The sequence below is a fragment of the Puma concolor genome, chromosome D2, assembly GCF_028749965.1.
Source record: "Puma concolor isolate L17-30 chromosome D2, mPumCon1.1.hap2, whole genome shotgun sequence".
Taxonomy (NCBI): domain Eukaryota; kingdom Metazoa; phylum Chordata; class Mammalia; order Carnivora; family Felidae; genus Puma; species Puma concolor.
Genome location: NC_141677.1, coordinates 43,753,124 through 43,767,395, shown reverse-complemented (window position 1 = coordinate 43,767,395; position 14,272 = coordinate 43,753,124). Strand labels below are relative to the sequence as shown.

General features: G+C 46.3%; 2 protein-coding genes across 6 annotated transcripts in view; both read left to right on the top strand.

Moving 5' to 3' along the window:
* LRIT1 (leucine rich repeat, Ig-like and transmembrane domains 1) overlaps positions 1-5,843 on the top strand; it is a 53,591-nt gene extending 47,748 nt beyond the window's left edge. For both annotated transcript variants that reach the window (XM_086680163.1, XM_025918295.2), the window contains 2 exons: positions 629-934; positions 2,150-5,843. In XM_086680163.1, the coding sequence (XP_086536289.1) occupies positions 629-934; positions 2,150-3,114 (1,271 nt within the window). In that variant the 3' untranslated portion in view covers positions 3,115-5,843. The remainder of the gene's footprint in view (positions 1-628; positions 935-2,149) is intronic.
* On the top strand, positions 4,886-12,935 carry LRIT2 (leucine rich repeat, Ig-like and transmembrane domains 2). 4 transcript variants are annotated; one of them, XM_086680164.1, is made up of 3 exons: positions 4,886-4,990; positions 9,394-10,175; positions 11,907-12,935. In XM_086680164.1, the coding sequence occupies exons 1-3, from the start codon at positions 4,974-4,976 to the stop codon at positions 12,665-12,667; spliced, it is 1,560 nt and encodes a 519-aa protein (XP_086536290.1). In that variant the 5' UTR covers positions 4,886-4,973; the 3' UTR covers positions 12,668-12,935. The 4 variants fall into 4 exon arrangements, with proteins under 4 accessions (XP_086536290.1, XP_086536291.1, XP_025774162.1 ...); XM_086680165.1 differs by lacking the exon at positions 4,886-4,990 and adding an exon at positions 5,034-5,147; XM_025918377.2 differs by lacking the exon at positions 4,886-4,990 and adding an exon at positions 8,969-9,116.
* The last annotated feature ends 1,337 nt before the right edge of the window (positions 12,936-14,272 follow it).

Genomic DNA, 14,272 nt, shown 5'->3' with positions numbered 1-14,272 from the left:
GTAGAAGGCTCTTGGATGTAGAAGGGTGGGTGCAGTGACCTACTGTCATCTTTATAAATAAGTCCAATTTTAAAGTAAAGAGGGCTGGGGATATGACATAGGATTTGATTTCCTGGCCTCCTCACTCCTCCCCTTTTGAGCTTGTATCAAAGGGACCAATGTCAGAGCCACCCTCCTTACTGGGGTGATGCTGAGAGTTCCACACTGAACTGAGAGGACAGGGATCAAGGGTCAGGGGTCACAAAGAATTTTGAGAAATTTATTTTGGCATATTGCAGGTATTGCTGAAATCCTCGCTGCCTGACCAGTAGCCTGAAAGGGTCAGTCCAGGAATGGCAGCAGTAATTGCCAATTTTGTCAGTATGCTGTATGGCTTACCCAAATGCTTAACAGGATTTGTTTTTATTTATGCCTATAGCAACCCTGAAAGGGAAGTACTGCTATCATTCAAGTTGAAGAACCAGCCTTAAGGTTGCACAGCTAGAGAGGCAAGGAGCTGGACCTGGAGGCCAGGTCTGCTGACTCTGAGCTCAGGATATGCCTTGTCCTCCCTGACGGGGCAGGGGGGCTGGGCATGGGGATATGAATATCGAGGGCTCACCTTTTACTTGCCCTCTCATCCCTGCAGGGCTGCAGGACAACGCCTGGGTATGTGACTGCCGCCTCTATGACCTAGCCCGTTTCCTGGAAGGCTGGGCCCCAAACCTGGCTTTCATAGAGGCCAGGCTGAAGTGTGCCAGCCCGCGCAGCCTGGCCGGAGTGGCCCTCAGCCAGCTGGAACTGAGGAAGTGCCAGAGTCCGGAGATCCGTCCAGGGGTAGCCAGCCTCAGGTCCCCTCTGGGCAGTGCAGTATTGCTACGTTGTGGGGCCACCGGGGTCCCTGGGCCAGAGATGAGCTGGAGGAGAGCCAACGGGTATCCGCTCAACGGCACAGGTTTGTGAGCTACAGGGACTGTGGTGCTGAGATTGCAGACTGAGTGTGGAGGCGGGGGGGTGGTGCAGGGGAGGGTGGGGATGTCAGCATCTTTGGTGGGAGGTCAGGTCTGCCAAGGAGAGGGAGGTCAGCTGAGCGAGGCTGTTTACTCCTGTTGTGGCTGAGTGGAGGTAGACAGGCTCTGCCCAGACAGAACATGGGACAGTGGCTTCCATGATGACAATAGCTGTCAACCTGCCCTACATATTCTAGAAGACACTGATCAGGGCCCACCCTGGGAGGAACAAAATGCTGCCATTTTGGTGGAAGATACTCTTAGTGTATTTGATATTTATGGTAAGTTTCCAAGTTGTGAATGTTAAGCCAGTTTCACTAAGAGTGATTAATAATATGAGTTACCATCTACTGAGCTCCTTAGGTGTTGAGTACATTATGTGCATAATGTCACTGAACTTTAAAGAACAACCTGGTTATCCTTTTTGTTTTGTAAGTCAACAGACTCTGAGACGCTAAAAGCTTGGCCTACAGCACACAGCCTCCCATGTTATTTTTGCTGTGTAGACAGAGATGGTTCATCTCTGGTACAGGATGGTGGGGTTTACCAGAGTCACAGCCTACCTGCGTGCAGGCAAGGGGTTGAGGAGGGATCGTTTCTTAGTGCATGACCAGAAAACCGCATGTCCTCGCAGCTCCCTTCGGGGTCTCCTTCAACTAGGCTGGCGAGTGTTGCTCTGGGATTGTGGGTTTGAAATCAATTGACAAACAAACATTGTATAAGGAGCTTCATTATGTAAAACACAAAGTCGAAGACACTCTGATGGAGGTGGCAGTGTGTCTGGGCAGGGTGGCAATGTGCTTCCGGCTAGGGCTCTGTCTCGTGTTCACCCTGACCCACCTTCCCCCACAGAGCACAGCCTGCTTCCCTAAGGAGTCCATTCTATAGGATTCCAGGGCCCTGAAGAATACAGATTTAGAAGGCAGATCATCCTGAGACTCAGCCTGAGCCTAGGTCTCCCCAGATTTGAGCCCAGGTGATCTTGATCCCCTTGGCTAGTCTAAGAAAAGTTGAGTAACTCCCAGTGGTTTCTCAGGATGACAAGGTCTCCTATGTATACAAGAGCATGCACAGTCCAGGGGCCGTGAACTTGACCCTAGGAGGAAGCTTGGGGCAGATGGGCCCACTCATTTTCCTGCTTTATGCTTCTTTCCCCTCAGTGCACCAGGAAGTTGCCAGCGATGGCACGAGTTGGACGCTGCTGGGCCTGCCTGCTGTGTCCCACCTTGACTCAGGAGACTACATCTGCCAGGCCAAGAACTTCCTGGGAGTCTATGAGACTGTCATCTCCCTGGCCGTCACTGAGCCCCAGGCTTCCACAGAACACGGTGGGAGCCCAGGGTCACTGTGGGCAAGGACAGGTGAGGGGGTGGAAGCTGCCGCGTACAACAAGATGCTGGCCAGGCATGTCCCTGACATTCCTGGACCTGCTGTCCTGGCCACTGGGCCCCCTGTGTCCAACATGAAGGAGGAGCTGACCCTCCAGCACTTCCAGATGGGGATCCCAGGAGAACGCTCGAACGGGCAGGCAGGACGCCAGGAGACCCAGATGGTGAGGTCTCTCAAGGTGGTGGGAGACACTTACCAGAGTGTGACCTTGGTGTGGAAGGCCCCCCAGGCTGGGAGCATAACTACCTTCAGTGTCCTCTATGCTGTCTTTGGGCAGCGCAGCATGCGGAGGGTGGTTGTGCCGCCTGGAAAGACCAGCATCACCATCCGTGGGCTGGTGCCCAAGACCAAGTACGTGGCGTGTGTCTGTGTGCGGGACCTGGTGCCCCAGAAGGAGCAGTGTGTCATCTTCTCCACGGACGAGGTGGTAGACGCCGAGGCCACCCAGCGGCTCATCAATGTGGTGGTGATCAGCGTGGCTGTTGTCATCGCCCTGCCCCTCACCCTGCTTGTCTGCTGTGGTGCTCTGCGAAGGCGCTGCCGGAAGTGCCGTTCTGGGGGCTCCGCCGAGGCCTACGTCAACCTGGAGAGGCTGGGCCACAGCGAGGATGGCTCTGAGGAGCTGTCCCAGCACAGCCTCAGTGAGGCCGACAGGCTCCTCTCGGCCCGTTCCAGCCTGGACTCTCAGGTCTTGGTGGGCAGGGGGAGCAGACGGATCAATGAGTACTTCTGCTGAGGGGGGTGCTCCCCTCCAGGTGCCCACACACCTGCCACGTCCACTTTCTGTCTTCCACTCTCACCTGCTCACTCTGACACCTGAGCTCACACTCACCCACTCTTGCCCACTTGGGTTCCTGCTTACTCATACGTGTGCACACAGTGACAGCAGCTAACACTTATTAAGCACTTACTATGTGCCAGGAAGTGTTCTAAGTGCTTTACATACACTGACTTGTTTAATTCTTATAACAACCCTTTGCAGAAGGCCCTCCCATTTTCCTGGAGAAGAAACGGGGATTAACCGACTTGCTTCTATCAGTCAGTTTTTCCCATGTAACAAATAAAAGCAAAATCTCAGGGGTATGTAGCAACAGGCACTATTTTCACCCAACCTACAGGTCTGTGGGTTGACAAGGGTGTCTCTGCTTCATGAGTTCTATTTGGGGCCCAGGATGAAGGGTCAATGGTTACTTGGGGCAGTCTTTCTCAGAGAGGTCAGATGATATCAGAGGAATGAACAAAAATAGGCAATGTCTCTTAAGTGCTTGGCTTTAGAGCTGGCACATTGCCATTTCTGCCCATATTCTCTCTGCCAAAGCCAAGTCCCATGGCCAAACCCAACTTTCATGTGGCATCAAAGGACAGCTCTGCCAGGGAGGTGATGGGGGGCAGGAAATAGTTTGCCGAGCAGTGATCTAATCCACTATATTGCCCACAATGTACACACAACTAGAAGGTGGCAGTTCTGGAGTCAAGATCAGGCAGTTGGTTCCAGGGTTGACAGTCCTTACCATGCCCCTCTTCTGCATCTTGATTACATTTATGCTAACTCATAGGCACTCACACACGCAGTCCCTTGATGCATTAGCCAAATTTGTATAGTCACACACACACACAGACCCACGCTGTACCCTCACTGTGTACACTTAGGGATTCTAACATTTTTTTTCTGGGTGCCATTCTGCCTAGAGATAATCATTCGATTTCAATAAATTCAGTGAATTGCAATAAATTTGATTTGGATGATGCCCAAGAGACCACTGCTCATTTATTCTCAGATGTCAGGCTGGAGGAATCTGAGAGACCCTCCATGGTGGGCGACACAGTACACCCAATGCTGTCTGGCACACAGCTCACCTCTGTTCCCATGTAGCAGTCTTTGTTAGGATTACTGACATTACCTGCATTCCTGAGGGTGTCTCAGGGCTTTCCCAGTTACTCAGTAGGCCACTTCAAGGTGGGATTCCTGTTCAGTTTGCTTCAAGTTGGGAAGCCTCTGAGACACCTCTGTGAACAGGTGAAGATGAATGTTTCCAGCAGAAGGGTCAATGTTGTGTCTTGTCTAAAAGTCCAGGCTTTCATAAGGGGAGCATTCAGGGTGTTTGGTGCCAAGGCCGTTAGACAACAACGGAGAAAATTTGGGTACAGCAAGCAATCCCAGGGAACTATCCTGCTGGTATCGCCTGAAGTTACTGTACTCCCTCTCACATTTACAAAAGACCTTACAACATCTGACCTTACAACATATTTCCTTGCCTTCTCTTATTTGATTTTTACAACAACCCATTATGGAGGATGAGCTGCTTGATTTTAAAGATGAAAAAACTGAAGCCCAAAGAGTTGACTGATTTGTAGGGGGTAGTGATCAATTTTCTTGGAGGATCTAAGTCTTTGATAACTTTCTGGCCAAGCTGAAGGTCACTATTCAGGGTTGATCTCTACAACATGATCTACAGCAAGTTCATTACGGGAATGGATTTTTTCAAGTCATTGAAAACTGTAGGAACCATAAGACCACCAGTACACATGAGTATGGAATTTCCATATGTGGATATTTTCTGCCCATCACTCGGAGGGTACATCTGACTATAACTTATGGGCCATAGCCATTGGTAAGAGAAATTATTTGGTTGGAAGATGACAAAACCATTGTCTACAGCATGGGTCAACAAACATATTCTGTAAAGAAAGCCAGATAGTAAATATTTTAGGCTCTGTCACTACTACTCAGCTCTTCTGATGGAGTGTGAAAGCAGCCACAGACAATATGTAAGTTATGGGCATGGATGTGTTCCAATAAAATGTTATTTACAAAAACAAGTGGCAGGCTGGATTTGGCTCTCAGGCAGTAGCTTTCCAAACCCCAACGTAGATTCATTAAGACATTTCTGCTATTGAGACCCAAGACTCAATTCTGATTGTTTGATATATGAGATTGATAGGCACTCCCCAAATCAGAACAAATTAAGTGGATGAAAGCAGCCATCTATTGAAATGATTAAGATGTTTTCTCTAAATGATTGGCTGAGCCAATTAAGATTGAAAAATTAATGGCCCAAAGACAATAAACATCCAGTCAGTTTTATTAAACCTTGCTTGAAGAAAATTCAGGAACTTGAAAGCAAGAATTTGTTAGTATTTATTCAACATCATGTGAGTGTGTGTGTGTGTGTGTGTGTGTGTGTGTGTGTGTGTGAGAGAGAGAGAGAGAGAGAGAGAGAGAGAGAGAATTCAAACTTTTCAATAATTCATTAAGACCTGCTTTAGTGGGTCTGGATGGAATGACTCCAAAGATAGTCAGCCTCCCAATTTCCATCTTGTCAGTCTTCCTTTGTGTGTTCTGTCTCCCCTGGTTTGTTCTTGTAGAGGAGAACTATCCTGGATTATGCTCATAAATATTCACGTAACTGGAAAAAAATTAATTCCTGCTCTAAAAAATAAAATGATGTCTGGTTTATATATTGATCTTTTGGTATATGAGTCTGATTAGTATAAGTTGGTCCCTGAAAACCTTTTAGAGGGCAGGGAAAATAATTTCTTGTCTCCCAGTGATGAAGACCAACCTACACCAGGGTGGTCCCACAGCATGATGTCCTTGGAAGCCTTGTTTGGAGGTTGAATGAGATTGTGGCATCTCCATCATGTCTTTTTCTAACTACAACATAATTATATTTCTTTTAACCTAAGCAGGGCGTATGTCCAATGCCACTTATCTCAAGTAGCATGTGTAAGTTGCAAGGTATAAAAGGCAAGTAACAGAAATTGTATCCTAGAAAGTTGATGTAGGGTATTGAAATTACTCAGTGACCGGTGCCTTTAAAGATCCTAGAGCTGGAAATGTTTGCTTTAACTATCATATAGTCCAGTGGAGACAAAAACAAACTTAAGAGTACTTGAACATGTTATTTGATTGCAAAGGTATTGTAGTCAGGATAGGTTAGGCTTATGCTATGCTAACAATTCCCAAATTTCAGTGGCTTAATATAGAAAGGTTTATCCCTGCCTTTACAGAGTCTCCTCAGTCGTGGTAAATGTGGATGGAGGGTAGGCTCTGCTCCATTTATTCACTCAGGGGCCCAGGCTAATGAAGACTCCACCACCTGGAATGTTAACACTTGCTGTAACAAGGGAGAAAAGAAGCTGGAGAATCATGTAGGGGCTTTTAAAACATTATTTCCTCTAAAATGCCATTAACCAGAATTTTAGTTGGAAAGCCCACCTATTCAAGGGAGCTTGGGAATGTAGTCATTTGTATGTCCATCACAGACATGCCATTAGCATGGGTAGCCAGGAAGACATCTCAGATGGGGTTGGCAGCAGATGGAAGACTGAGAGAGAGCACTAGCTTGAAAAGAGGGAAAACAGCATGTCTGCTTCTGGATATGTCACCTAGTTCTCTGTCTGAGCCATCCCAAAGTTCTACTAACATCAGGGTGCCATTTTCCAAATGAATAGATAGAAAACTCTCTTATTAAGGTTCTATTAAGACTAGCCAGGGAGCCACCACACAGAGGCTATTTATATCTAATTATTTCATAAACGGAATGTCTCTTCTCTCATGACTATCTCTACTAATAATTCTAACAGCCAAGTTCCTGAACACATCCTACTGGAAGGGAGCTGAGGGTGTCATATTCTCAAACTCCTTCCCCTTGTGGTTAATTCTCTTGAGTTTTAGGAACACCACTTAACCACTAGTTATTTAAGGTAAATGACATAACCCAGCTTTAATTGCCCCAGTCTCTTGCCTTAACTGAAAACATAGGTGTTCCCTGTGCCCATATGCCAAATAAGGAAACCAGGAGATGAAGGGGTCAGGAGAGGAGAAGGAGCAGTGCAGAAGTGGCCTGCATGAGTCCAGAAATGACATGCCAGGGGATACTCTTCTCAAGCTTTCATCAAACCACTGGAAAGTTAGGTTCAGCTGGATTCATTTGAAGAGGATAGCATGGGATGAACAGGGAAGAAATTGTGGGGGATGAAGATTTCTTTAGGCCCTTACATTTTGAGGTGAGAAAAGAATTCACTAGTGGGTTGTGATGCAGTGAATTGAATCACATTTTTTTTTTTTTTTTCAAAAAGCAAGCTTGAAAAAATCTTGGCCAACCTGGTACAAGTTCTCTGGAGTGAGAATCAGAATTGTCTGCCATCAGGCCAAACTGGCCGGGCCCTTGGGCACCCCACCCTCAGTTGCTATATGTGGTTTGCTTTGGGAAGGGCATGACCTCATGCAAGCAATCCTTGCAGCTGAGCATCGACTTATTCCTTGAAGGGGCTCTAGGCAGCACATCTCCATGTCTAGCACAAGTTTTGCACCCATTTCACTCTCTTTGTTTTGATTTCTACCTTGAGAGGAACTTCAGAGATCTATCCAGATTGTAGAGCTAGACAAAAAACTCAAGCAAATATATCTGGCTTGGATAGAAAGCCTGGAGGGTAATCAGCTTAGTTGGTGACCCATTTCCCCCCTCACTGGTTAACTGCTAAGCGGATTTTCTTCCTTGAGGCCTTTTGTAGGGTATGATGTATATCATGAGTCTTAAGGGAACTCATGGAATTTCAATATTCACCAGGAAATACCCCAAGTAATAGGGAAGTAGACTTTTCTGCTTTTCAAGAGTCTGTTGGTGTGGGAAGGGAATCAGTATATCTACTGTATGTTAGGTACTTTATTCTATATAACCTCAAATTTTCCTAGAAATGTTATGACGTGTTTATTAATTTCCCTATTTTTCAGAGGAGAAACTGAGATTCATGGAGCTTAGTGACTTTCCAAAGATCTCAAGACAAGGAAGCATAAGCTAGAGAGAAGACCCCACAGGGTCTATGAAGTTTTGTCCACCAGTGAATTCCTGACACCTAGAAATTGTGTGGTTTAGAGCACATGGCCAATATTTGTTGAATGATTACAGAGTGACGAAGTACCCCAAATCACATATATCTCACCTTAAAATGTAAGCCTTTATCATGTGACATACACAGCATTCAGGATCCAGGATAAGAAACACACTTTGGTTTAATCAGAAAACACAATCTTGTGGTTTAACCTCTGCATCATGATGCTTCTCTGACTCTGGTCATCCAAGTGGCAAGAACAGCTGCCTTAATACAGTAGAGGAATGAATCCATCACTCCAGGTGTGGAGAGAAGCCAGAGATGGAGTGGTCACATCTTTGTTACCCACCATGCATTCACTTCTAGAGAGTTGTTGAAAATTCTAGCTTTCAGGAGCCAATTGTGATGAAGTATTGGATGGATTCTGGCCAAATAACTTGAACCATAGTGCTCAAGATAGTATTACTTGCTGGTTTCTTGGATCCTTTTTTTGTAAGAAACTGAGGGAAGACAGTATCAGTGCTGAATAGGACAACTGGCTTAGAGTTTGCTTTCTAGACTTGAGAACTAGAAAAAGGATAAATTTTGTGACCTTAGTTAAGACACATAGCCCTCTCTTCATGAGTTCTTATTGAGCTTGTGATCTGGGCCATAACAGACCTCAGAGCATCCAGGGACTTTGCCACTGCTGTGCTGACCTACATCACCATGGATTACCAATAATAGGATTTGCCACTCGGAAGCTTGGACTATACTTACTCAAAACTTGCAAGGTAGTTTCTTACAGAGGAATATGGCTTCAGTTTCTCACTATTGCCTGCTAGTTCTGGTCTTTCTGGATTCACATGCAGCTCAGCCATCCTGTCTACCAGGATGTACCTGCTCAGAGGACAGTTTCGGCAGGTGCGCTGTGCTAACAAGATGCCAGAAGGTTGTAAGGGATGGGTTTTATTTGGGGGAAGTTGTGGAGTGGGAACAGGCCTAGATTTGGCAGGAAATCAGCAAATGTCTAGTTGGTGCTGAACTTTGGAGAATTGTGCACTTTTACCAAAATGGGTCTCTTTTATTTCAAGTGAATAGCATATATATTTTTTCTTCTAATTCATACATCTAACGCCAGAATAAACCTGATCTCACTTCCCTGATGTTCATCTTAAAGATTTTGTGGTTTCTTGTACAGGGCTCTGCAGTGCATGTCTACCTCTTTGGGAATGATCCCAAGGAAACTTCCTGAAGAGTTAAAGCGGTTGAGAATTGAAAATTCACCCTTATTCGAACTGCCCCAAGGGTCCTTCATCAACATGAGCACGTTGGAATACCTTTGGCTTAATTTTAACAACATCACTGTGATACACCTAGGAGCCCTGGAGCACCTGTCAGAACTGAAAGAGCTGAGACTGGAGGGGAACAAACTTCGTTCAGTGCCATGGACAGCATTCCAAGCCACCCCTCTTCTGAGGGTCTTGGATCTCAAACACAACAGGATTGACGTGCTCCCTGAGCTGGCTCTTCAGTTCTTGGTCAGTCTGACCTACCTTGACCTATCCTCCAATAGGCTTACAGTTGTATCCAAGGGCGTCTTCTCGAACTGGCTGGCCTACCAGAAACCCCATCAGCCTGGCTGCGGAGCCAGGATTCACTCCAGTTTGGTGCTGGCACTGCACGACAACCCTTGGCTATGTGACTGTCGCCTGAGGGGACTTGTTCAATTTGTAAAGTCCAACAGCATCCCGGTCATCCTGGTGAATTCCTACCTGGTGTGCCAACACCCTCTCTCCAAAGCAGGGCAGCTTTTTCATGAAACTGAGCTCAGTGTTTGCATGAAACCACAGATCTCAACCTCCAATGTCAGTGTCACCATCCAGATGGGACAGAATGTGACCCTGAGATGCCTGGCACGGGCCAGTCCCTCACCAACCATTGTATGGACTTATCCTCTGAGCATGTGGAGAGAATTTGATGGTAAGCCACATGGACCCTCTCAATGTGTCTTGGGGAAGACTGAGGTCTACAGCAACCCTATCCTCAGTAGAGAGGTTCTAAACTGGGTCAATCATGAAATAAAGGTGTGGGGAAGATTGGGATAGCCTTAAATTATACTCACCACAACAGGAAAGTTTCCAAGATATAGTTCCACTATTGGCATGATTTTAAGTGATTGCATACAGATCCCTATAGGATATACATGTATATATGTAAATATAATGTATTGGAGCTGGCTTAACATAGTATATAAATATTATAAAATTATACATGAACAAATATATTCTCTGAGAGTCTTCTAGATGCAAAATACGATACTATGTATTTTTAAATCATAGAAGTTCTGACTAGGACTCATTTTAGAGACCATTACTTATTTCTTAAATTTGCTGGAGCAGACTTATCTGGGGTATTTGTTTGAAATAAGATTTCCAGGCTCCTTCCCTGGAGATTCAGATTTACTGTGTCCAGGGGAGGACCTAAGAATAATGTAAATTAACAAGAGTTCCCTCTTCTCCCCTCTTTCTTTCCCCAACTAATTCTTACCATTGGGCAAGGTTGGAAATTCCTACATATAGACTGAATTTTACATTTCCCACCACTGTGTTGTTCAGACCTTATCGGCTTAAAGTTGTACTACTGGGACCCTGGATGAGGAAGTGACCTCCATGGGCCTCACAACTGGGATTCAAACATGCCTCTCATTTTCTGAAATTCTATGGTCTGCTTTCATACATTAGATGGAATCACCTTTAATGCTACCCTGCAGCACTGGGACATATCACAGGCCAGAGGTGGCTTCCGTAGGGATATCCTGAAGTCTAGAAGACAACTAGAAATATCTGAGTAAAACTTGAGAAATATAGTCAGTTATCCAGATATTTGTTGTGCATAGTGAAAAACCACTGGAAGATTAAAAAATACCTAACTAACTGAACTGTTGATTTTTTCCCATCATTTTGATCACATCTTATTGGCTTGAGGTTAAATACCAATGAAGGAGAAATGTAGGATTTATTGTTGTAGCCTTTTTAAGAGCCGTGAGATGCATGCATGTCTTTTTTAATGCTTTGAAGTCAGTTTCTTTGGTACCATATTATATGTATCCTCTCAGTAATAACAACAGCTAGCACTAAGCACTTAGTATCAAACCTACATAAAGGATACTATTATCATCCCATTTTACTGATGAGAAAATTGAAGCCAAGAGAATCTTAGCAACTTGTCCAGGACCATATACTTATTAAGGGATAGAACCCAGGCATTTGGCTCCAGACTCTGAGCCTCTCTATACCTGGCAGGCAAAAAAGACCCTTCTTGAAGCTCACAGTATCACACGGTGGCGAGAGATCTCCCAGAAACCATGATGTTGGCTCAGTGAGGCTTCTGGTAGTTTGGTGGGAGCAGCTAGTGAAGTTGACAATGTGGTCTCCGTAGGCAGAAGAGCAAGGTTCCAGATCAGTCACTGCCTCTGATCATTTCTCACAAGGGGCAAGTTGCTTAATCACTCCAATCCTCAACTTGTTATGTGTAAAAATGGGGTTCTTACCTTACAGGGGTGCTGAGAGGCAAACACCTGGCACCAAACATATGCTTAATAAATCGTCACCTTCAGCTCAGAAAAATAATAATAATTAGCATTGCTGAACGCTGTCCAGCTTTCTGTCAGAGAAATATCTATTGGAACTGTTTTGCTCTCTCCCCACCCAGTGTTGACCTCATCTACTGCAGAAGATACTGCTCTGTCGGAGCTGGTCATACCTGCTGCCCACCTGGTGGACAGGGGTAATTACACCTGTGTGGCCTCCAACTCCATCGGCAGGAGCACCCTTGTCATCTCCCTCCAAGTCCAGCCTGCCCAGACCCTGTCTGTGCCCCATTCTGCCTTTTTCCCCTCGGATGGCAATGCCTATGTTGACCTGAGGGTCGTCAAGCAGACAGTGCATGGGATTCTGCTGGAGTGGTTTGCGGTGGTTGACACCCCTGAGGAGAAATGGTTCACCCTCTACATTGCATCAGATGAAACACTCAAGAAGGAGGTGGTCCACATCGGCCCCGGGATCAACACGTACGCCGTGGATGACCTCCTTCCCAGCACAAAGTATGAGGCATGCCTCAGCCTGGGGGGCCAGCCCCCACGTAGGGGCCGGTGTGTGGTCTTTGTGACGGGCAGAGACCATGGCGAGCTGGAGGGACGGGAGCGCCTCCTGCACATCACAGTGGTCCTGTGCGCTGTGTTGCTGGCGGTGCCTGTGGGCGCCTACGTCTGGGCAGCCCAGGCCCCCTGCAGCTGCAGGGAGTGGGGGCTGCACTGCTGTCCTCACCGCAGGAAGGCTCCCAGGTGCCCCCGTGCTGTGCCACAGCACAGGGACTGCTCCTATAGAGAGCACATAGCTGTCTGTGAGGACCGCCTGGGGCACAGAGACGATGAAGGGGATGAAGAGAAAGATGGAGAGGAAGACAGGGGCTGAACAGCTCAGGCTGGGGGCAGGGGGTGGGGGGAAGCATGGTCCTTTAATCCCTAAACCCACCCTCTGTGGCAACTCTACTTGGCTTGACCCATTCATTCAATAGTATTTATTGAGCACCTACTCTGTTCCAGGCACCGAACTTGACACAATGATCAGGTAGACACAATTCTTCACAGAAGGGATGGCGATGGAGCTTTGTCCTGTCCAAACAGTTATCTTATTATACATGGTGACTGGAAATCAATAAATGTTACTCTTTCCATGTATATAGCTCTGTAACATTTACACATAACATTTCACATGTGTTATCCTACTGGAGAAAGGTAGAATTCTACCCCTCCTTTTTTTTACAGGTGAAGAAGCTGAAGCCCAGAAAGTTACTTGTGTACCATCACCCATCTAGCTGCTGGTGGAGGCACCCCCTGACGGGAGCTCGAATGCCATTGTTTCCTCTAAATGTCTGTTTTGCAATATTCTTGTGTCTTCCATTGTTCAGAAAGTATTATTCTTCCTCTTACTGGAAAACTCCCAATGAGATCACATAGGTTTGATATTCCAAAGATCTGCCCTTTGGGGCAGTGAGAGCCCGGTGGGTGATGTGACTCTCTATTTGCGGGTGCCTGTGCTCCTGTGACCAGTCCTTTGGTGTTCGTGAGAGCCTGGGGCCATCAGCACTGAGGAACAGGAAACTGGCTGTAGCCCAGGGCTCATGTTCCAGTGATTGTTAGAAAGTAGAGTTGTATTCCCAGAAGGAATAGAACCTATGTAAAAATCATATGACTATATATTATTATTATTGTCATCATTTACAAAGGAGGCTACAGAATCCCGATTTGTACCTAGTCTGTGACATCCTGAGTTTCAGGCTTGTTTTTTTAGCCCCGTGTCCCTAGCATCTCAGCGCTAAGCACAAAAATGTTTGCTACATGAGTGATGACATAACCCCCACTCCCTTCCCCTGTTGTTTCAAGCTCTCCTGTTAAAGCCCTGAGAGCTGATTGTCTCCTCTTATCTGGGTGTACGTGGGCTAGAGGGTTCCCCGTGAACCCCAGAGATAGCTCATTGTCCCTCCGGGCAGCCCTGCTGTTGCTAATCTTTCCCAGGGTTTGAACCCACATCTGTCTTTTGCAGCTTTTCCACTAGCCACAGGAAAATCCCCTGGAGCCTGTTGAGTATAAACTGGCCTCCCTGTGACATCCCTAGAAATATTTCCTCCCTCCTTCCCACCTTCCCCACCAATTCTTACTCTTTCTTCCAGGTCCATTTCAAGTATCACTTCCTCCAAGCCTTCAAAAAACATAACTACAAAGACATTATCACACCTAAGAACATATATTTAAAAAAATTTTTTTAACGTTTTTTTATTTATTTTTGAGACAGAGAGAGACAGAGCATGAATGGGGGAGGGGCAGAGAGAGAAGGAGACACAGAATCAGAAGCAGGCTCCAGGCTCTGAGCCATCAGCCCAGAGCCCGACGCGGGGCTCGAACTCACGGACTGTGAGATTGTGACCTGAGCCGAAGTCGGATGCCCAACCGCCTGAACCACCCAGGCGCCCCTAAGAACATATATTTTATTTTTATTTTTTTTAAAAAAAATTTTTTT